The sequence below is a fragment of the Pinus tabuliformis genome, chromosome J (genome assembly GCF_031772625.1).
Source record: "Pinus tabuliformis cultivar Carrire ecotype Pingquan chromosome J, CPIR1, whole genome shotgun sequence".
Taxonomy (NCBI): Eukaryota; Viridiplantae; Streptophyta; class Pinopsida; order Pinales; family Pinaceae; genus Pinus; species Pinus tabuliformis.
In genome coordinates, this window is record NC_142295.1 from 173,233,785 (window position 1) to 173,259,188 (window position 25,404).

A 25,404-nucleotide genomic window follows, 5' to 3' on the forward strand; every position below is an offset into this window, starting at 1 on the left:
TTCTTGCTGATTGGTGATCAACTTTCTTGGGCAAGTTGACTACCTCCTACTTCAAGATTGAAGCGACGCTGAATGATGCCTCCAATTTTGTAGCATGGAGGGCTAGATTGGATCTTACCCTTGAAGAGAATGATGTGATGGAGCATGTACATGGGCAAGTAATTGAACCCCTTGAGAATGCCAATGCTAGTGCCGAATCCAAGTACAAGAAGGGTGAGATGAAGGCCAAGAAGATCATTATTGATTCTCTTCGGGATCATCTCATCACTTATGTGTCCAAGATGAAGAAGTCAAAGGAGATGTATGACAAGTTGATTAGGATGTATGAGGTCAACAATCTCAGCCAAGTCATCTCTTTGAAGAGTCAATTTTGTGACATCAAGATGTCTAAGTCTGAATCTATAACAACCAACTTCATGAGGATCTCTCAAATAGGAGATGAACTTCTTTCCATTGGAGAAGTCATACCTGATAGAGAGCTTGTGCAGATGACTCTTGGTGGGCTCCCCATGTCTTGGGAGACATTCATTACACGCATTAGTTGCAGGAAATAGCGTCCTTCTTTTGATGAGCTTCTGGGCAATTGCACTCAAGAAGAACCCAGGCTCATTTCTAGAGGAAGAATTCAAAGACAAGAAGGAGAACCTACAACCTTTGTAGGCAATGTGAAGAAAGGAAAAGGGAAAGGAAGACCATCCGAATGGAAACCAAAGAAGTTAGCCCCAACATCCAACAACAATAGAAGGGATTTGTCCAAAGTCTAATGCTACAGGTGTGTGTTAGGTCCCTATACTACTAGTGTAACCCCTTATTGTTATTAGTGCAGCCACCTTATTATATTGTTGTGCCCATGTAGTCCCTGTATTATTATTGTGCCCATAGAAGCCCACTATTGTTATTATTGTGCCCTTACATTATTATTGTTATGTCGGCTATGATTATATTATGACCCCTTAGACTCCTATATATAGAAAGGAGGTCTTGTCATTTGTATCATTGAGGAATTGTTCATTTGTGTAATGTGAAGGAGGTTGCCCCTTCGAAGAGGCTTATGTTGAAGGCGTTTATCTATCTTTTCTATCTTTTTGTGAGCTAGTTTCATAACATTTGGTTTCAGAGCTTTAGATTCTAGGGTTTTGCTGCTCCAAACAGGTATTCGTGGAATTTTCGCTATAACTTTTTTTTCTGCGACGTTTCAGAAGCTAAAAAAACCCATTTGAGACGAAATCTTGTTGAACCTCGGGTCCGAATTTCAGATCTTGTCTCTCTATATTTTCAGAGATCTGATCTGAGGAAGTTAGGGTTTTTGCAAGCTCCAGAATTCCATCTCAAACAGGTCATCGTGGAATTTTCGCTATAATTGTTTTTCTACGAAGTTTCAGACTCTGAAATTACGCTATAATTGTTTTTCTACAAAGCTTCAGACTCTGAAATTAAAACTCGTTTGAATCGAAAACTAGGTGAAGCTCGAGCCCGAATTTCAGATCTTGTTTTGCTATATTTTCAGAGAAACAGTGCAAGACATTTAGGGTTTCTGCAGGATCCCGAATTACATCCCAAACAGGTGATCTTGGGAAAATTGTCATAACTTTCCTTTTGAGCATTAGATTGAAGTTTCGTAAGAAGTTACAGAAAGTGGATGGCATGTAGATTTTTGTGTATAAGTTTCAGGTCCGAAGGTCGAAACAGTGACACATGGCACTTTGTACAAGTTCGCTCTTCTGAAAAGGTATATAATCAGGTCATCTTGGGAGATTGTGCATAAATCTTTCTTGGAGAATCCAATTTCGATCATACTGGTGGCATTGGAAAGAGGATGTAGAGGGCTACCATAGGTCGTAATTTCAAAACTGGGAGATCTGAAATTACAAAGTTACAATTGTTTCAAGATCGAGCTCCTAAAATCAAGAAAAGGCGATATGAGGAAGTTTGATGGCAAGGATCTAGTAAATTGGATACTACAGATGGAGCAATATTTTGATCTACATGAGGTGCAACTGTTACAAAAGGTACGTATTGCATATTTATATTTAGAACCGAATCAATTTTTATGGTATGAAGGGCTTTGTTCTCGTAAACTACTTGTCACGTGGTCAATTTTCACATAGGAAATGATAACACATTATGAAGATACAAAGAGAAACACCTTCTTTAGCCAATTGATAAATCTCTTACAAAAGGGTTCAATGGCAGAGCACATTGAGGACTTTCAAAAATTGAATATAAGGGTAAATGATATTCCAGAGAAGCAAAGGATTAATGTCTTCATAGGGACTTTAAAGGATAACATTCAACATGAGGTTCGTCTTTGGGAACTTGATTCCATGAACTACTTTCTTTCTATCATGCTGACTGCTAAAACCATGTAGACTTCTACTTCAGCTATCCTTTTAAGCTTCTATGACAGTGTCATCTCTATTTCAATTCTTAATGCATCTTAATGATGGAGATGCTTCCTATCATGATTGCTATCTTCTACAAAACTGAAAAGAACTAAGTGAAGGAGATTATCTCAGTCATAGTAGAGATATTTCACTTCCTCCTCCTTTGATTTCTTCTTTTTAGGTTCTTCCACTTCTTCGGTGACACAGGCCTCACTTCTTTCTTTTCTCTTCTTGTTGTCTCTCTCAAGTTTAGGACAATTTTGTTTAAAGTGCCCATATTTGTTAGATTCACAACATTGTATCTTTGACATATTGATCTTTTTCCTATTTTGAGGACCAAACTTTCCTTTTCTCTTGGCCATAGCAGCATATGCTTGAACTTGTTCGTTTGATCCAACATCGCTCCTTGCCTTCAACCTAGTTTCTTCAATCTTACATAATGACCAAAGTTTACTAAATGGAGTAGGTTCCTTCTTTCCATAAATACTTGATACAAAGTTACCCCATTCATCAGGTAGCACATTGAGCACCGGTGTGGTCTTCTTTTTGTCGGGCATTATTTTCCGCAAATGTTGTAGTTGGTCTCTTATTTGTGACACCCTCATAAGATATGAGGCTATCCCTTCTTCCTTTGATTCCTTCATCTTGTATAGCTCGGTTCTCAAAGATATAACTTCTCCAGCAGTGCTTATGGAGAACAATTCTACTAGTTTATCATAGATTTCTTTTGATTTCTCCAAATTTGCTACATAAGGGATGATGGGATCCTTGATTGTTTCTATAAGGATTCTTTGAGCCCTTATTTCCCCTTTCATATACTTTAATAGTGCTTGAGCTTCTTCTTGTGATGGTTTGGAGATTGAACCCTTAACATGTGCAATAACTTCATTCTCTATGAGGATTAAATCTATCCTCTTCTTCCATGCAAGGAAATTTGATGATCCAACCAATTTATTTCCTTGTAGAATGAAGTCATTTTGATAGTAGATTCAAACATAGATATAAAGATACTTACTTGTCAAGTGAAGATGTTTCTTTGATGATGATATCTTCAACTTGATGCCTTTCTTGATGATGATTGATGATGTTTGCTTCCTTGAAGATGACAATACTTCTTCTTCTAGAGATGTCTTTCTTCAAATATGCTTGAAATGTGATCCTCTCTTCAAAGATAGGGAGATCACCTTGATTTCTTTGATGATGATGGCAATGCTTCTTCTTGCTTCCTTGGGATGTAGAAGTGTAGAATATGGAGACTTCAAGATGCTTCAAATGTGTAGTCCTTCTTTCTTTGAGTGGAGGTAGGGTCCTTGAGGTCTTCTTCTCCTTGTGATGATGAGTACTCCTCCTTGATGCTCCTTAGTCTTCTTCAATGATTTCCTTGTGCTCGGCCTTTATGCATCCTTCTTCAATGATGTGATCTTCAAGCTGCCTCTTCTTGACTTGTCACCTTAGCTCTGCAACCATGTTGAGAAACTTAGGGGCAGCTAGACTAGGTCATTTCTCTTAATTTGATAACTGCTTGTGATGTATTTTTACTTAACTTGGTTAGCTTCTTCTTTCACTTGGTTATAATTAATGTTCTTATCATCAAACAACTACCAAATAATAAAGAACAATGAGACAAGAGGACATAAGATATAGGTTATCAGCTAGGGCCAAAACCTCTCCTCTTGAGAGGAAAACCCACAAGAACTCTTCTCTTCTTATAGAACTTCAAATGACGAATTCCAAGACCTATGACCCTTGACCAAGATCCCTCCAAGACCAAGTCAAACTTCTCCTTGAAGTACTTCCTTCTCACAAAGTCAATCCAAGTCAAACTTTGCCTTATAGCAGCTTCCACTTCTCTTTTGACCAAGATTTCGGACCTGCAACTTTGACTGTAATTTCGGCCTGCAATTTTCGGCCTCCTGCAATGATTGCTACTTTGCACGTGTGAGAGGTTTAGGGCACAATTAAGAGGCTTCTCTCCTTCGCTTTGCTTGGACTTTTCTTCTCATGAATTTGGCTTGCAAGAATGATCTTTTGATGCTAGATTTTGGCTTCTTTTAAGGTCTGCAATTTTCACTTTGGAAACCCTAGCTGCAGTCCACATGTGTGAGAGATATTGGCCCTAAAACAATCTTCTTAGCTTCGATTTTTCTCCTCCTTGGATTCTCCTCTTCTTCGCTCCTTCTAGGTCTTTTTCTTCCTTTTAGATCGAACTTCTTGTGAGCTGGATTGATGCCTTTCAAATGAGGTCGATGCATCCTTATATATAGTCTTCCTTGGAGGTCGAATAGCTGTCCATGAGGCCGACTTGATGCTGCTTGTAGGCCGACTTGTTCTTTGCATGATGACAAGGTCTTGGAGGGTCTTTTATGACTCAAATATTTTTTTCTTACATAATACATGATGCCCAAATGGGTCTTCAACATATTATAATGACTCTTATGACTTGTTGACTCAAAGACAAGCCCTAGAAGCACTCAATGGGTGCTTGACCTATAAATCAAATAACCTTGAGCATGAAACCCATGCCTCAAGAATGACAATAATAATTTTATTTTTCTCTTTACATTAAATACATAAATCATGATTACATATGTCATTATGAAGACTGAACCTAGTTACATATTTCAACAGTTCCAACCGTGTCCACGCTGAACAGAGCTCCACTGCTGCCATTTTCTTCAAGCTTTGCCACCCTGATATCTGATATCCAAGGCTGTCATTTCAACCCGGATTTCAGCCTAAAATTGCTCCAACTTTCCCTGTAATAATTCATACTTGGTGTTCTTAAGCAGTTGATAAGATTTTTGCTCATGCTCCTCCGCAGTGTTCTGTTGAAGGGTGGTCAGCAACCATTGAACCGATTCTAGCAACCTTGACAACAGCCTATTGGTTTTAACCTGCTCATCCTCATGTAACTGGTCTCCGAAGTTTTCCATTGCCGGACTGTAATACTCCTTGTATTGAGCTTCAAAGGGGGAAGGCCACCTCTATTCACAGCAGTAAGCGCTCAATAGCAGCGCGGTGTGGGACAGGAGCACAACAGAAAGCCATATATATCCATGCCTCCTCCATAAATGCCTCCCTGGATCATTCAAATACAAAATTACTAAATCCATGCTTGGATCTTAATCAGCTGCGAGGGATGTAAGTTGTATGATATGGAGGGATAAAAGTATTAATATCGATCTGTAGAGAAGTGAATGTGTGATCAGAGATGAGGCTCTACACACTTGTGTTAACATTTTCCAACCTTGCTGCATTGAAGCCTTGTGCCATTTGTTCTCCCATTTCATTACCTTAGGTCACCAGATGTTAATGCAATTTAGACAGGGGTTCGTTCCCTCCATGTTGTGTGGCCAAAAAATTAATGAGTGCCCCAATCCTTAAAAATATGTGTCGGATTTTGAGCTATTAACCATATGTTTGATGATAGAGGTGTGTGGACGAGATCCACCATGAAGATTGGTTCAATTATTTGGCTGGAAGGGCCATTATATTTTTTATATAAGCGATAATGATTGAGTTCGTTGATCATGGAATGGGTGTGTTGCAAAGCCTCCCATGTTCCAATTCTAATTTCCCTTGCTCCAATATAAATCCCTTGTTGGCCAATGAATCTGCCATTGTGTTCAGTTGTCTACACATGAAAGAATTCAATTTGCTCGAATTGCATTGTTTGCAAAATGATCCTCTGCAGGATGGGGGAAGAAGCTATGCTTTGCAATCCTTTAGCTTTCCACATCTGGCGTATTACAATCATTGAGTCTCCAAACACTGTTATTTTGGTTATTTTCTTTGCCGATGCGATTTCCAGTCCCTGCCAAAGTGCAAGGTATTCAGCTTGGTTATTGGTTGCCATTCCCAACCCGAAGCTTATTGAGTCTCTATTTGTTCATCGGGGCATAGGATAACCCCTCCCACTCCTGCCACCCCTTGGTGTGGTAATCTTAAAACAAACTTGAAAATGGATTTTCTAGAAATCTTTGGTCCTGAGCATGAATGTTTTAGTGTGAGTTGTCTTATTTCTCTACGATTAAATCTGATGTTTGTTTTGTGTCTTGTGATATATATTACGAATATACACTAAGGATGTGCCAAAAGCACTTGTGGTAGAAGGTAACAGAGTCCAAAGTCTGTAGGCATATTGGTTCCCAGATCATTGGTAATAGAGCTGCGGAGTGGATGCAACAGGACATATTATGACTTTAGAACAAATCCAGTGCCATAAATATCTTTATTTATTTCCTTGAATTTCACATGTTTAGATTCATAGTGTGTTAGTTATTTTATTTATGAAAAGGTCTAGTTAGTAACAATGTCAAGAAAAATATTGTGCATTTATCATTATTCAGTACTTCATTAAAATTTTATTTTTGATGGTCTTTAGCACTAAGTTGTTTAGTCAAGGAATGCCTCTTACTAGGATTTTCAACACATTATTTAGAGTTTGAGTTTTACAAGTATTTTGTGCTCGATGCAAAAAAATATTTTTCTTTAACTCTTACAGTGTTTCAGAGTTGTGCAGCATTAAGACCTTATATTGCACATATAGATGACATTTATAAAGATTTCACTTCCTACAAAGTTCGTGTGCCAGTAACTGGTGCAATAATTTTGGACGAGTCTTATGAGAGGGTATGTATGGTGTTGTGAAAGAGACTTGGGCTGTTATACATTCTAGTTAGGAGAAATTGTTTATAATTTTGATTCCATTGGTGACAAAATTCAAGAAAATTGTACTATTTCCCTTTGAATCTTGATGTTGGCTAATTCCGTTAATGTCTTTTGTAGAACTTTGCTTTCTGATTGCTTATAATTTATTAGATGAACCTGATTTGCATGAGTTTTCTCATTATTGTAATTGTATTTGGCAAACCTTGAAAGTTAAGCAAATAATAAAGAGGTTAAAACTTAAAACTGATGATGGATGCTGAAAAATTGTTGTGTTTATCAATTGGTTGGCTGTGGGATCTACTCCATGAGGAGTGGTACGGACATAGATGGTATCATCACGACCTCTCTTTCCGTACCTCTGGGGATGCTTAACTCCACAAGATTTAGCAGCAAATATACTCAACATATATCCTTTAAAAAAATTGTTCACATACAACTTTAATTGGCCCTTGTTAATTGAGACTTGCTTGCTGGAAAGTGTATTCATCTATTGATTGATTGCAGAACGTGTGTCAATGACATTTTCAAGACAGTTAAAATTAATGCAAGATGACTTTGATTTAAGAGTGATAGTTTAAACTTTAGACCCAGTGAAACTCTTATGTATAATATGCATCTGCCTAATTTGTTGAATTCGTTAAATGCCTAGAACTTGAATCCTTTGGTGACAGAGATTCTGCTAGGTTAGGCAATGAAGTTAGCTCTGCCCCTCACTATTTGATTGCTATTCAGTCGCATATGATGGCCCTTTTCAATGACCTTCATGTGAGCAGTTTAATTGATCAGGTTTTCAACCCACTCACTTTGGTTAGTATCCAATTCATACACCAGAATTTTCAAGAGTCATTGATTTTCTGTATCTTTGGTTGGCCCATTATTAAGGCAGCTTAGGGAAGCTAGTGTTTATTCTCTACATATTTGTTAATTTTATTAAGCCTTTAATGATCATATCTATCACTTATCTCAATATTTATTTCCCTTATTAGATTGTTTCGAAGCTGCATTTTTTCCTTATTGGATGCTACCTAAGTCACAGGACACGTCCCCTAGGGTCCCGTGTCCCGTATTTTATGTATTGGACACGAAAACGGCCCTAATACGTGTCCAATACGATTTTTCACGTGTCATAAAAATCGAATACGTATTCGACGTTTTCCATTCGTGTCATAAATTTTGAATACGCGTATTTTGTCTGGAGAATACGTTGCCCTAACGTATTTCGATGTTTTGAATACGTATTGAAAAAAAAACATGGTTTATAGCGAGATTCCGGCTTACAAACTCCGGTTGGTTAGTGAGATTCGGTGAACGACTTGCTACATATGTTTCACAGGTTTTTAAATTTTTTTAATGGTTTTTCATCACAGAAATTTGAAGTTTATTCAGTTTTTCTTCAACGCTCATTAATGAGTCTAATCTCTATTCATACGACTATCAATAACCATATAATTTTTCAATAGATGCAATGTCCACTGAATATTCCTCTTCTCTTTTGCCATGAGCAAAAAGTGTTTACTCCACAAATTTCAAGCCCATCTATCTCAAATGAACTTGTAGTTGCAAGCATCCACGTGGTATGAATCATTAGAGTGCCACGTTTGTTTGCTGAGACTTCTTTTGGTTGCCGAAATGTGAACGATAAATGTAAAACCCAGTAAAGAAACAATCCTATAATTTCAATTTGGATCTCTGAGTTTGAAGCTCAATGTTCAGATTTCAGAATATTAAAAGTTATAGCCATCAGCGCTTTGTTTGTTTGGTTCTGTGGTTCCAGTTCTCTTGCTTTTGTTGTGGATTCACTTAGGTTTTTCGTTGAATGCAGGAGTAAATTCCCTTTTGGTGTTGTCTTGGTTTGATACATTTTGATTTTGATGACTTAATGGAAAATCTGCATTTTATGGTTTTAATATCTAAGTTCTAAATTTATAATTAGTAGTAAGTACTTACTACTTAGTTTCTTATGTGCTTGTAAGTTGTAAATTTTGATTCTATTTATTTTTTTAAAGTGAACTATGAACTTTGAGAAGTAATTATATTTTAATTTGATTAGATAAGCTGCAACCTGCAATTTAATATGGATAAAAAACTATATTTCGGTATATATATATATATATATATTTTTATTAAATATATATAAAACGTGTCCCCCGTGTCCTGTTTCCAGGTCACTGCGTTTCGTATTGAATACCTCGTATTTACGTGTCCTCCGTGTTTCGTGTCCTCGTGTCATGTGACTTAGGATGCTACTCTATTTTCATACGTAGTCTCCATATCTTTTAAAATGTTGTCTGCTTTACATAAATTGTATTTCATGATCTTGCTTTCTGAATATTTTTGCGTCTATGGTGACACGGTGCCTCAAATGCACAGCAGCATTTAACTGGCCATGTGCTAGTAAAATGGAAGATACTTTTAACTGAGGCAAAAAAGCGGAAAGAAATTCTTTTAATGTTCCTAGATGTTCAAAAGGGAGCCAATTGTATTCACAATTTTTTAAAGTGTTATATAAAATCAACGGAGCACATTTTCCAAGTCTACTTGATAATGGATATGTCTAAATTAGTGTTATTATACTTCGACTTCGATCAGAGTTGGTTTTGCACAAGATTTTGTAGCTGGTCAGACTTGGTAAACAACTTGGCTGAGTAAAAGATACATAAAATATTCAAATTTTAATTAAAAAACACTGGTTCATGTACATTGATGTAAATCTATACAATTAGACACCAAACATTCAAATTTTGCTGATTTATTTTGCATGCAGGGATGGAATAGGCAAAAATTCATTGAGATCATAAACTCTACGTTTCAAGAAGCATAAAATTAATGTTCCAAAAGAAAATACACAGACATTAACGGTTTAAATAGCCTTTAGATTCCAAAATCATGAAAATATATTCTTATAGTAAGTGTTGAGATCCTTGGACAACACCAGGTCAAACAATTTTGAAGCATTCAATCAAAAGTCTAAATCTGAAATCTGACAGTTGACCCATTATGCCAATTTGGCCCTATGTAGGAATTTTAAGTTTGTTTTCTCTTGTGAAATGGATTCAGCAACTACTGCTATTTGATCTTTTAAATCAGTTGGCACTGATAAGCAGAAATCTGCCTGCCATAGGAAATAGTTAAGTACAACTTGGTCTAGTATAGAGTTAGGTATAGAGTGTTTCTTTACTATGTACATTTTGTAACTTACAATCGGACGGTCACAATATGTAGTGATCCGACGGTTAATTCTCTCCTTGGTATTACCGACACTTGATCCGTGGCTTAACACCCGATTGGTCCATGATCTCTATTTAAAGAGCATGGAGGGTCATTTGTAGGTTAACCGTTCATGAGAGAAGCTTATGTAAATTTTCATTCTTTTATTAATAAATTGCCTGAAGTGGCCGCGTTGGCTCAGGTCGTGGACTGTTTCCCTCTTTGAGGGTTTTAACCACGTCAAAAGTACTGGTGTATTGATCTGCGATCTGTTTGTGAGCGGTGTCCTTTGGTGTTCTGTCTGAGGAACTTACCCTGTAAATTCCTACATGGTATCAGAGCTATTTGAGGGCCGCGTCCGTTGGTGATCCAAATCTGAAGCCGGTAGAACTGCATCCGACTACCGTTTCCTAGATCTACTGTTTCTGACTGCTTTCGGGCCGAGAGGATTGCTCTGTTGTGTTGGGAGCATCTGTTCCAGTGAGGAACCCCTTTCGTTTCACGCGAAAAGGTTTCCGGTAGCCCTAGCTGCGTCATTTTTAAGATCTGGAGGTATACAGTGTTTATTTGCAGTTTACAGTTATTTTCTCTCTGTTTATTTCGGTTTTCAGTTTATTTAGCTTTTTTATTACCGGATCTATACCTTTCATTTCTGCGTATGCTCTTTGCCCTGCGACTCTGTGCGATCTGGGCAAATCAGAAACAAAAAGGAAGGATTTTTCTCATGCGTATGCTCTTTTCCACTGCGCCTTAGTGTGATCTCGGAAAATCAGAAACATTGAGGAAAATATTTAGTTTCCGGCTAAAGCTAACTTCGAGCCGCAAGGTTCTTTTTTTTTGTATGTCCGTGTTGGGTTTTGTGTTTTTTGTTTTGTAAGGAAAAAGAGCTTTCTCAAAGCAAGCACGCAACCCAAAGCATCCCCCCCCCCCCCCCCCCCCCCCCCCCCTCTCTCTCTCTCAAACTTTTTGTATAGCTCACTTGGTGCAAAGCTAATTTATGAGAGTAGAGGTCTTGGGTTCAAGTCTCCATTTTGTGGGGGCGGATTTTTCATTTCCGCACATTCCCGCACTTCGTCGGCGACTTCATCAAATTTTCTTCAAAAAGCCATAACTTCTTCATCCGGAAGCCGTTTTCAGAACCGTTTTTTGAAACAGCCTAATTTTTCGAGATCTTTCCATTGAAACACTTAGTTTCAGCATCTATAGCTTCAGTTTTTTTTTAAAATGGAAAGTCCATGCCAAGTTATTCTTGACAGCACCAACTACTTCCAATGGTGGTCCTACATTGTGGATTTACTTAGAAGTAAAGGTCTTTACAGAATAGCCACAGGCCAAGAGACCAAACCGAAAGATGAAGACAAGGCAGCTAAATGGGAAAATAGGCAAGACCAAGCATGTGGGTTCATAGGGATGTCTATTTCTCCAGATCTTAGATTCCATATTGCAGAACTTGATACTCCTGATGAAGCAATGAAACAGAGTACTAAAGTCTTTGGAATTAAAAATGAACTTAAAGCCCATCAACTTGAAAATGAATTACTTACATTGGACCCCAATAATTTTTCTTGCATTGAAGATTTTTTGTCCAAGTTCAAGACCCTTACACTTCTCTTGGAAAGTGTTAAGGTTAAGAAAGAAGATAGTAGCCTTATCTACTCCATTCTTATTAAGTTGGGACCGGCCTATTTTGTGTTTGTTTCCACCTTCCATTCTACAAGAGAAGCCTTCATTTCTTAAGGACAAGCCTACAAGTCCCCTTCCTTTGATTCCTTTTGTGATTCTTTAATAAGAGAACAAGAAAAACTCTTACACCTTGGTCTTCTTCATCTTGGAAATTCTTCTAAGAAAGCGTTAGCCGCCCAACAGCAACCAAATTCAAAGAATCCTAAGAAGTCGTATCCTAAAAGGAATGGTCTTAAACCAAACAAGGGTCCTAAGCAATTTCCGCCTCAAAATGAAAAATCATTTCAACAAAATGATAAGACAAATAAAAACAAATGGAAGAAGACTGATAGACATTGCAACTTTTGTAATCGAGATGGCCACTTAGAATCCAAATGCTTTAAGAAGATGGAAGCCTTGGAAGTAGCAATGAAGAAGCATAACATCCATTTGGAGCAATCTTCAACTTCAACTTCATCTTCAGGAATGGCACTTTCTGCATGTGGTTGTCAAGCATCTCGGTCTGGCTATGCACTAAATGTATCTTCTTCTTCTCATTCTCATGAGTGGCTCATTGATTCTGGAGCTTCTTATCACATGGCCAAAAACAAAGCCATGTTTTCTTCTTTAAATGATTGTAACACCAAAAATATATATGTTGGTGATGATAGATCTCTTAGTGTTGTAGGGACCGGAACTGTTCATCTAGACAATGGTCAGTTTAATGATGTATTATGTGTTCCAACCTTATCCTGCAACCTTCTATCTGTATATCAGATAACCCATTCAGGTGAAGGTAAAATCATTGAATTTTCACCTCACGATGTTGTAATTAAGGACCTAAGAGATCCTAGACAGATTTTAGCTACTGGCATTGCTGATGATTCTACAAGGTTGTATAAGTTTCACAACTTTGGGTCATCAAATCTTCCCTCAGTATTTGTTGCTCATAATGATGAAGTGAGCAAACTTTGGCATGAGCGATTTGGTCACTTAAACTACTGCTCTCTTCAGAATCTATGTAAAGAAAATATGGTGACAGGTCTTCCAATGGTATCTTGCAGAGATGGTGTTTGTTCCGGATGTGTACTCGGAAAACATCATCGGGACAGTTTTGAAAAACGTGCCTCTTGGCACGCCTCAGCCCCTTTACAGCTCGTGCATAGTGATTTATGTGGTCCACTTCCAGTTGCTTCATTCTCTGGCTACAAGTATTTCTTAACTTTCATTGATGATTTCTCCAGACGCACTTGGGTATACTTCTTAAAACTCAAGAGTGAAGTATTTAACATGTTCTTGGCCTTTAAGGCCTTTGTTGAAAAACAATTTGGACATCAAATTCTTAAGCTAAGATCTGATAATGGCGGAGAATATGTTAAAAACACATTTATCAACTTTTGCACTGAGAATGGAATTCAAATGCAATATATTATTCCATATACTCCACAACAAAATGGTGTAGCTGAAAGGAAGAATCGCACCTTAAATGAAATGGCTAATTGTATGCTTCAATCTAAAGGACTTAGTCTTAATTATTGGGCAGAAGCAATTAACTGTGCAAATTACATAATAAATCGCACTCCTACTAAGGTTTTAAAGAATATCACTCCAGAAGAAGCATGGAGCTCAATCAAACCAGATGTAAGTCACTTTCGTGTTTTTGGAAGTGAAGCATGGGCCCATATTCCAGATGAGAAACATAAAGCTTTAGAACCTAAGAGTGAAAAATGTATATTTGTTGGATATTTTGAAGATGTCAAAGGATATAGACTTATTCCACTTAAGTACAAAAATGTTATCATTAGAAAAGATGTAAAGTTTGTTGAAAATATATCGGCCTGCGAGCCTAGTTCGGCGGATGTGCCACCTCTCCCTATCTCTTCTACTTTTGAAAATATTTCTTCTTTAGATGATGAAAGCGAGGATGAAAATCCTCCCCCACCTTCTCAGGATCCTCCTTCAGCTCCTCAGCTTCCAAAATGGGTCCGTGCTACTCGGGATGCAGCAGGTGATCTTGCCGGTGATCCTACAGATCAACGACGTACACGTTCTCAGTTCGAGAGAGCCTCTTCTTTACTGGCTCAAGCTTCAGTGAATTATGATCCTGACACCTTTGCAGAAGCTTTAGGCCATCCAGATTGGGAAGCAGCTATGAATGAAGAATATCATTCATTATTGGCAAATGATACATGGGATCTTGTTCCTCTACCAAAGGGACGAAAACTTGTTAGATGCAAATGGGTTTACAGAACCAAGTATGGACCAGATGGGAAAGTTGATAAACATAAAGCTCGTCTTGTTGCTAAGGGTTTTTCACAAGTTGAAGGCATTGACTATACTGAAACCTTCTCCCCTGTTGCCAAAATGAACTCTATCCGCCTTGTTCTTTCCCTTGCTGCCTCTTTCAAGTGGGAAGTCCATCAGATGGATGTTAAATCCGCCTTCTTGCATGGGGACTTGCATGAAGAAATCTATATGGAACAACCTATTGGCTTTATACAAACATACTCCAGCCTTGTATGTCGGCTTAAGAAATCCCTTTATGGTCTCAAGCAAGCTCCTCGAGCTTGGTATGCCAAAATGGATAACTTTCTTTTAGAAAATGGCTTTTCTAGGTGTCATTATGACAATACTGTCTACACCAAGAAAGTGGGCAAGTCTCTTATCATTCTTGTTCTTTATGTTGATGATCTTATCCTGACTGGTAGTGATCCCAACCTTATAAACCATGTGAAGTGTAGCCTTAAAAGGAAGTTTGAAATGACAGACTTAGGACACTTACATTATTTTCTTGGTCTTCAAGTCTTGCAATCCAAGGAAGGTATTTCCCTTTCCCAATCCAAGTATGCCTGTGATATTCTACGTCATTTTCACATGGAAGACTGTAAGCCAGCCCCTTCTCCCTTTCAGTTTGGAGTCAAACTTTCAGTCACTTGTACTTCCCCTGAAGTTGATGCTACCTTATATCGTCAACTTGTAGGAAAAATTTTGTATCTAACCCATACTCGTCCTGACCTTTCCTTTGCTGTTGGCCTTGTTGCTCGGTTTATGCAAAACCCACGTGAAAGTCATTGGAAAGCAGCTAAAATAATACTTCATTATGTTCGAGGTACAGTTCAGTTTGGGATTCATTACAGTGCCGAAGCATCTCCTCTATTGGTTGGTTTCACTGATTCCGATTGGGCTGGTGACCCTGATGATCGAAAGTCTACTGCAGGTTATGTGTTCACTCTTGGTTCAGGACCTATTACATGGGCTTGCAAGAAACAAGGTGCCATTTCTCTTTCTTCAGCAGAAGCAGAGTATCGTGGTGCCGTAGAAGCTAGTAAGGAAGCCTTGTGGCTTCGTCAGATCCTGTTAGAGTTTGGCTTTCAGCAGCAGCATCCGACTACACTTTGGTGTGATAATCAAAGTGCCATTCAACTATGCAAAGATCCAGTCCAACATCAGCGCAGCAAACACATTGAACTGCACATGCACTTCATCAGAAAGCTCATTCATGACCATGTTCTTGAAGTGCAATATTGTTCAACAGATGATCAAGTTGCAGACATCTTTACAAAGGCTCTCACAGAGGCGAAGTTCACTAAACTTCGATTTATGGTTGGAGTTCAGGAAGTTGTCACTAAGGGGGGATAGGCTCTAGTGCCTCCTTCCTTCTATTGTGTCATATTTGTAAATCCTTCAATCCTATCCCAATTTGTTCTTAAGGGGGGATGTTAGGATATTCCGACACATAGGAAATAGTTAAGTACAACTTGGTCTAGTATAGAGTTAGGTAAAGTGTGTTTCTTTACTATGTACATTTTGTAACTTACAATCCGACGATCACGATATGTAGTGATCCGACGGTTCATTCTCTCCTCGGTATTACCGACACTTGATCCGTGGCTTAACACCCGATTGGTCCATGATCTCTATTTAAAGAGCATGGAGGGTCATTTGTAGGTTAACCGTTCATGAGAGAAGCTTATGTAAATTTTCATTCTTTTATTAATAAATTGCCTGAAGTGGCCACGTTGGCTCAGGCCGTGGACTGTTTCCCTCTTTGAGGGTTTTAACCTTGTCAAAAGTACTGGTGTATTGATCTGCGATCTGTTTGTGAGCGGTGTCCTTTGGTGTTCTGTCTGAGGAACTTACCCTGTAAATTCCTACACGGAGCACATTTTCCAAGTCTACTTGATAATGGATATGTCTAAATTAGTGTTATTATACTTCGACTTCGATCAGAGTTGGTTTTGCACAAGATTTTGTAGCTGGTTAGACTTGGTAAACAACTTGGCTGAGTAAAAGATACATAAAATATTCAAATTTTAATTAAAAAACACTGGTTCATGTACATTGATGTAAATCTATACAATTAGACACCAAACATTCAAATTTTGCTGATTTATTTTGCATGCAGGGATGGAAATAGGCAAAAATTCATTGAGATCATAAACTCTACGTTTCAAGAAGCATAAAATTAATGTTCCAAAAGAAAATACACAGACATTAACGTTTTAAATAGCCTTTAGATTCCAAAATCATGAAAATATATTCTAATAGTAAGTGTTGAGATCCTTGGACAACACCAGGTCAAACAATTTTGAAGCATTCAATCAAAAGTCTAAATCTGAAATCTGACAGTTGACCCATTATGCCAATTTGGCCCTATGTAGGAATTTTAAGTTTGTTTTCTCTTGTGAAATGGATTCAACAACTACTGCAATTTGATCTTTTAAATCAGTTGGCACTGATAAGCAGAAATCTGCCATAGGCGACATTTTAGCCTATGTATCCACACCAGTTATTCTCTTACCAAAATAGTTTCATGCAACTTTTCCTATGCACACAAATGTCAATGGTTCCATGTATGACCTTTTTCCTTTCTTGAAGCCATGGGATCTCCGTCAATCTATTAAGCGTAATCTACATAGTTGATTAAACTATAAGAATTATTTTTCTACTATTAAGCCATTTGATATATGTTGTGTTACCTCCATATTGTATGTGGTCTTGTCCCAAATTGAAAACCTTGCCTAAGCAAGCTGCATTTGGAGGATTTGTATCTTGGTGGCTATTGGTTGCATTTTCTCTTGCCTGTTTTCTCATGGATTATCATCTTGTGCTGGCATCATTATTGCACATTTGGAGGCTTGGATAGTACATTTGGATATTGATGGAGTGCTAGGCTTGATGCAGGGTCTTACACTTGGTTCCCACATTTGTTAACACTTAGCATATTCATGGAGAGAGATACCCATTGATTCAAGAATTTCCCTAAGTTTTTTTGCTCGATGCTAGATTTCATCCTCCTTTAGATAGTGCACCTTCACCTTAGGGCACATATCCTTTAGGGCACATGCTTTGGAGTGTGTTTTGCATTAGATTGTTGAGATATGCTTTGGAGGAATGCCTTAGAGGCCTCTAGCATTAAACATTAGTTGATTTTTTTATGGTGGATGTTATATTACTTGAGGAGCACTCCACTATAGAGTGTTTGCATTGGGATCCTTGATGGTTGTCGAAGATGATTAGATGTTTTCTTGAGTAGTGCTTAATGTTTTTAAAATCGGTCAATTTGGACTTGGACTTGGACATGGTTGAGTTGACCAAGTTTACCTCAATCCTTATCGATTTGGTCCTTTGATTGGTTTGGGAATAATTTAATACTGAATTGGTTGAACTTGGTTGAGTTTGTACCTACTATTGACTTGTTTGGTTCAGTACCAAACTGGTCTAACTTGACTGAATTTGTACCTACTATTGACTCTATTGGTTTGGTACCAAATTGGTCCAACTCGACTGAGTCCTTACCCACTTAGTTGAGTTGGTTTGCTTGTTGATGATTGTAGTATTGGACATGAACTTTTACATAGATCTAAGTGTCTAGCGGTGTGGAAGTCGCCTGAAGCCTTCAACCTTAGAAAAATGAACTTTTATTGAAGGATTAGCTAGAGTGAAGTGATTTTATAAAAAATGAGTTTAATCTTAGTGAAATGCAAAGGTTTTTGCATTAGTGAATTAGATGAATCTTAACGGCTGATCCCAAGTGAAGCGAGGTTTAATCTCAACTGTCAATCACTTGGAGATTAGGGTTATCGATTTGGTCAATAACTCAAGATTATAAAAGCAAGGCTAGGTGAAGGAGAAAGACATCCATAAAGTATGTTGAACAAGAGTGATAAAGGAATATTGCTCCAATGTTCAAGAGACAGTGATAAAGGACTTTCACACTTAGGAATGTAGTTTAGAGGAGGATAATTAAAGGAGAAAGTTCTTTGTAGCAGTACAACCAAGTGTGGGCAAGTGGCAGGCTGTATTTTTGTGCAGCAGGGCTGCAGGTCTATACAAAAGTAGAGTTGTAGGCTATACAATGCATGTGTTGGTTCATACAATACATTTGTGGGTCATACAACAAGGCTGTGAGCTGTACCACTGATTCTGCAGGTTGCAGACACAATAAGCAACAATTTGGGGGCTGCAGAGACCGTATAGATAGTGTAGCAGGGGTTCTTTTTAGCTAGCAAAATTTATTGCCTTGGATTTTACAGTTAACCAAACAATTATCACAACTTAATGCCTAGATTCTATAATTAACCAGACAAATTCTACAATTAACCGGACAATCAATTTTAACCTAATTTTACCAATTTAATTGCAGATACCTACCTGGATGAAGGCGATTCTAGACTTTCGTTGTTTCTGCTCCCGCTACCAAACCGACCTTTTTCCTCCCAGCCTATCTGGGATCAACCTATCTGGGTCCCAAATCTAGAAGACTTCGAAATCGAGGTCTTCTAGCCCTCGTGTCCAAACATCCAAGAACAATTGCTCAAACTTCTGCTCTGTCTGTGACTCTCTCCGTATTTTCTCCTCTATCTTTGCTTCACTGGAAAGTCCAAAAAAATTCTCCCCTTTCTATGCTCTATTCATCCTCCTTATATCCCTAAAACCAACGTGTCCAACCTTCCATCGTCTCAACATTTTGCATTTTATAATAATATGTCTCCCTTGCCCCCTCATTTGGAAATCCATAATGGTCCTTTATCCATTTTTGAGGCAGTCTCACCTTTTATGACTAAATAACAATATTTGTGGGTAAATATGATTTGGCTGAATCAGTTCACTCCTTTTAAAGATATGTTTAGTTAAAAGGTTTAGTCACACTATGTTTTATTTAAGAGGTTATCATTTATTCAAATGTTTATGTTATGCATCCTTTGAACATATTTATTTCTTTTTTAGTTAATATAAAATATATAATTTCTTATATATATTATAATTACTTTTTATTTTGTATAATCCATCGTATTTACTTTTGTATTAGTTATATATTATGATGGTGGTATACATTTCAAGTACCCCACTCAATATATTCATTATATTCTAGCGAGTTAGGTATTTACTTCAATAATTAATTCATTACCCTATACTTCGACATTTTTCATAATTAGTTAGTATGTATGCTATTGCAGTGCACGCGATGCATGCATATGTGGCACTGGCTATCATATGCATGCCTCGTATGCATGCTAATATTCTTGTACTCATAATTAGAGATAGGTCATTGCATACACCCCTACTTCAGAAAACTTCGTCCCGAAGTTAGGGTTTATATCGTATATTAGTAATTATTTTAACGATCAGTATACTCATGTAAGGATTGTGTCATGTGATTGAATTCTCGTTTAATGTGAGGACACTTTAAAATTTGTGTTTTGACATTTATAGGTTTACAACTTTAATAGCCATGTCCTGCCCTAGTCGGGATCCCAAGCTGTTCTACAATCATCCTATCCTTCCTAATCTTTTTTGCTCCCATCCTCTCCATCGTCTACTAGAATATGTCATGGTGCCAACTATACTAACCTAACCATTCTTAACCTAAAGGGTGATAACGTCGATTATATCGACCTAATTTCCCAATAGGCATCTGACAGTCATCATCACACGTCTAGGAGAACGTCGCTCGCACAGTCCTCCCATGACTCCAGGTTTTGGAGGATAAACGATGGGAAACACCTCAACCCTCCTAGTAGGACCAGGGTCAACACCCTTACGTGGAATCTCATTGAGCCTCAATTGTTCTTGTAGCTTTGTCATCATGCGGTCAGTTTGGTAACGATACTATCTACAATGTAAACACTTGTCCACACATTATAACATATGCATCAGTATATTCAAAACTAATTGTACTTAGATAACAATTTCTGTGCATTCCAAATATGTTGCCATCTATGATATTGATTTTAGAGTTCTTATAACATATTTGTCTATGTCTAGCCAATATATCTGTATGTTAGCTTTCACATTAAGTAGTCAAGTGTAGTCATTCTTTTTTATTTCCATCTTATCATTCCTATTGATACATAAAGTAAAAATGTAGACATCACATTCATAACATAATTCATATTGGTATCCAAGTACTAGCAATGTTAAACATATAACATTATTCATGTTGGTATCCATGTACCAACAACATCAAGCATAATAATTGAAATCATTCTTACGTGTAACCTTTCATAGTTATAGAATAGTTCAAAATGATAATCTCAAGTATCCAGTCAAAATAAAGTTAAGATATACAAAATAAGGCTTTAAGTGCTTCAAAATCAAAACAAGTTAGGGTATTTTCGACCTATGGACTTTGTATCTTCCCAGGTAGCTGATCCAGGACTATACTTCTCCCACTGGACCTTAACTTGGTCTACCAGGGTGTTTCTGAGCTATTGAAATCTACGTTCCAGTATATGTAATGGTTCGTCCGAAACGATTCCCTGGTCCAATACCTGTAGTTCCTTCCATTGAAGGTTATGAGATTTATCAGGTATGCAATGTCTTAGTATAGATACATGAAAAATATTATGAATTTTATGCAAGTGGGGTGGTAGTGTAAGACAATAGGCGACAGGTCCAACTTTTTCTAGAACTTTAAATGGCCCAATAAACCGGGGTGACAACTTTGTTCCTTTTCGAAATCGGATGGTTCTTTTGTTTGGTCTAATGTGGATAAAAAATTTATTCCCTACTTCAGAGTTCCTATCTATCTTGTGAGCATCAACATAGCTTTTCTGTCTATTTTGTGCTTCCTTTGACGATTGCCTAATTTGTTTTACCTCCCGTTCCATCTCTTGAATTAATTTCGGTCCCACTATCACCTGATCCTTTAACTTGTCCCAACTTACGGTGTTCTACAAGGTCTTCCATATAATGTTTCAAATGGAGGCATTCCGATTGAACTATGGTAACTGTTATTGTATGCAAATTCAACCAAGGGCAAGTACTTTTCCTACTATGTTTGTTGCTCCATAACATACATTCTCAGCGTATCTTCTATTACTTGGTTCACTCTTTCTGTTTGTCCATCAGTCTTAGGGTGATAAGTTGTACCTAAATCTTGTTGAGTTCCTAAAGTTGATTGCATACAAGTCCATAACCTTGAAGTGAATCGTGTATCCCTATCTGATATGATCTTCTTAGGAACTCCATGAAATCTGATGATTTCATTTATAAATACCCGATCTATGTCAACAACCTCATAAGTATCTTTTACGGGAATAAAGTGAGCACTTTTTGTTAGTTTATCTACCACAACCAGAATGACATTGTGCCTTTGTGGGGTAATAGGTAGCTCGATGATAAAATCCATAGAAATCACTTCCCATTTGGTCATAGGAATGTCGTGAGGTTGCAGGAGACTTGCTGGGTGATGATGGTCACCCTTCACTTGCTGATATTCAAGACATTTTGCAATGAATTAGAAAATCTCGCACTTCATGCTTGCCTGAAAGAAGAGTTTTCTTGTATCAACATATATTTTTTTACCCCAGGATGCACACAATACAATGCTCTGTGGGCTTCCTTAAGGATGGTGTTTCAAATATCCCCACTATTAGGGATATACATCCTTCCATGGAATCATAACAGTCCATCATCCTCTAGTTCATATCCCTCAAACTTAGGTTCTTTTGGATCTTTACTATGAAGCCCAGATCTTACTTTTAAATACCAACTATCTTCCAAGAGATGTTCTAGCACTTGCTCCCTCAAGTCTACCTTGATGGGTATAAGGGAAAAGATCCTTGGTCTTCTACTTAGAGCATCTGCCACTACATTCTCCTTCCCTTTAATGTACGAAATTCCAAAGTTATATTTGCTTAAGAATTCACGGCATTGTCTTTGCCTAACATTCAAGTCCCTTTGGTTAACAAGTATTGCAAACTTTGGTAGTCGCTTTTGAACATAAAGCTTCTCCCTACCAAGTAGTTGTCCCCATACCTTCAACGCTAGTACTACTGTGGCCAATTCCAAATCATGTGTGGCGTAGTGTTCCTCATGATGTTTTAACTTCCTGGAGGCATATGCTATTACTCCTCTATCTTGCATTAATACTGCACCTAACCCTTGCTTGAATGCATGTGTACATATAGTAAAGTCTTTATCCATGTCAAGTACTTGCAAGATTGGTGCACTGGTCAACAATCTTTTAACCTTAGAGAATGCGATGTGACATTCCTCGGTCCATTTGTGCCTAACTCCTTTACGTTGGAGGGTTGTGATAGGCTTTACAATTTTTGAGAGCCCTTTTACAAACCTTTGATAATATCTGGTTAAACCCATAAAACTATGCACTTCATGTGCATTTTTCGGTATCGACCAATCCATGATTGCTTTTACCTTCTCAGGATCTACTGAGATCCCTTCACCAGATATAATATGACCTAGGTAATGAATCTTCTTCGAAAGAAGGAACACTTGGATAACTTTCCATATAATTGGTGCTCCCTGAGGCAAGATAATACTATCCGCAAATGTTCTTCATGCTCTTTCTCATTTTTGGAGTAGATGAGAATATCATCTAAGAAGACTTGTACAAAGTGGTTGAGGTACTTGCGGAAAACACTATTCATAAGATTCATGAATATTGCTGGTGCATTGGTCAATCCAAATTGTATCGCTGTGAATTCATAATGCCCAAAGTGTGTTCGGAATGTAGTGTTAGAAATATCGCTGTCCTTAATTCTTGATGATAACCTGATTGTAGATCGATTTTTGAAAAGACCGAAGCCCCTTTCATTTGGTCGAAGAGATCATCAATTCGAGGCATTGGATACCTATTCTTTACTGTAGCTCGATTTAAGTCTCAATAGTCTATGCATAGTTGCAGGGAACCATCCTTCTTCGTGAAAAAAATTATAGGAGCACCCCAAGGTGAAACACTGGGTCGGATGTGTTCGATATCTAGTAGTTCCTTCAGTTGAATTTGTAACTCTTGAAGTTTCAAAGCCATCATTCTATAAGGTGTTTTAGAGATTGGATAAGTACCAGGTTTTAATTCTATTGTGAGATCAAGCTCCCTTTCGGGAGGTAATCCTAGTAGTTCCTTTGGAAAAACATCTGAAACATTAGATAACATTGCATATTGCTCTAGGGGTGGCCCTTTTTCTTTGCTTACTTCCTTTACTACATATACTTGACAACATTTTCTGAGGCAACACTTCATTTGTATTGTTGAGATGAAGCGTAAATATATCTTCCTCTCAATAACCTGGATTTAAATCAACTCTCCTTCATCATTTATGCATATAATTCTTTTTCCATAATAGTCCACCCAAACTTGATGAGCTTCCAACCAATTCATCCCTATGACTAGGTCATAAGTTTCTAGGGTTGTGATATATACTTTTAACTTAGTTGAAGAGACCCCTAGATCAACTATGCATTCCTCAACACTTGATTCTACGGATTGAAGTTCCCCCGAAGCCATTTCTACCTATTTGAATTCTTTTTTCTTGCGTGCTGCCAACCCACATTTATCTAATGCATATGAAGAAATAAAACTATCAGTGGCACCAATATCAACTAAGATTTTGAGTTTTATGCTGTTAATAGTACCCGAGGACTCCCCTACAATGGTTTGATGTTTTGTCTAGTTGTTGTTGACTATTGCATGGATTCTATGACTACCTTTCGTATTTAATGATCGCTCTTTTTCTTCCCTATGCTTCACATTTGATGAAGTCTCTGGGAAATCATGCTGAAAATGAGGTCCTCCACATCCCTAACAATTAACTTGGGGTGATCCCTTTGTGTCATACTATGAGTTTCTTGAAAAGGAGCTCCGTCCTCTTGTGTTGCTTCCTTTTGTGCTTCTTCCTCTACTATTAGTTCCTTGAGATTTCCATTGACTTGCGTTAGATCTTGATGATATTGCAGATGCAATATTAGCTACCACGGGAGCCCTTGCTCCTACTCTTGGAGTAAATCTATTACCATAAGGAGGTGCTCTCGAACTACTCCCCCTAAAGAAGTTCTAGGGAGTCTTCCCCGAAAATCTTAGCTGTGGGGGTCCTGTCGGCCTAACATCTCTTTTGATCCCTAGATGCTCCTCTTCATAGCGGGCACATTCAATTGCTTTTGCTATTGATGATGGTCTACATATTCTAACCATGGCTTTGATTCGAGGGTTTAATCCATACACATAACGCTCAACTTGTCGTTCATTAGTATCCAGATAGGGAACATATTTTACGAGTTCCATAAACCATATTTCATATTCTTCCATAGTTTTGTTACCTTGGATTAATGTGTGGAAGGCTCTAGCTTGCTGCTCTTGAAAGTATGGTGGCAAGTACTTTGTGCTTTTCTTTGAACAATTCCCAGGGAATGTTGTCCGATGTGAGATGCAATTGTTTTTCTAGATTTCCCCACCAAATCAAAGCACTTTCTCTTAGCAAAAATATAATGATCTTTGTCTTGGTGGTAGAAACATATTCTCTTAGTGCAAAATACCTTGTCATTCCTTCCAACCATGCTTTAGCACGCTCTTCGGCTTGTCCTCCTTAAAATTCTAGAAGCTTAATCTTTTGTAGCTTCCTAGAAATATCGTCATGAGGCTGTCTATAATCTAACCCTCTGGACCCCTCTAGGTTGTCTTCCTCAATGTGAGGTCGCTCTTCCTTGGGACTGGCTGTCGACGATCCTTTTAGTGTTTCCAAGATTTCTTCCAATGAGCGCATTATAATTGTTATCTTAGACGCTAAAGTTGGTGGGGGTGATGGTGATGGCTATGACAGTGGTAGTGTTGCCAAACGATGTCGTCGTTGATACATCTCTACCATCACAACTTTTTCCTGGTCACAAAATATGGTTATGAGTATATGAAGTACAATATAGATTAGCAAATATAACTTCGTAAATTGAAGCTCACATGTGGGTATAGGTTTTCTGCTATTATTAGCTGTAGGCAGGTGTTATTGATACCGAGGTCAAGGAGGGTGGTATTGCTACCTCCTTGTCCTAATTGTAGGGTGATTTATTCAGATGCGTAACAATACTTATTTTAATACATAGGTCTTCATAGTTCATAGTATCACTTCATAATACTTGCCTAGCATTTTCTAGCCCTAATGTGTCATGGAAGGGTATTGACATTTTTAGTGACAATTTATTGGGTGACTAGAGATGTCCAATTACCAAAAGACCATTAAATTCC

The 25,404-nt window shown here is 37.8% G+C and overlaps 1 protein-coding gene across 2 annotated transcripts in view; it reads left to right on the plus strand.

Moving 5' to 3' along the window:
* The window catches only part of DCP2 (decapping 2), a 214,430-nt gene that overhangs the window by 63,691 nt on the left and 125,335 nt on the right, over window positions 1–25,404 (plus strand). For both annotated transcript variants that reach the window (XM_089377456.1, XM_089377455.1), the window contains exon 3: window positions 6,889–7,016. In XM_089377456.1, coding sequence (XP_089233582.1) covers window positions 6,889–7,016 — 128 coding nt within the window. The remainder of the gene's footprint in view (window positions 1–6,888; window positions 7,017–25,404) is intronic.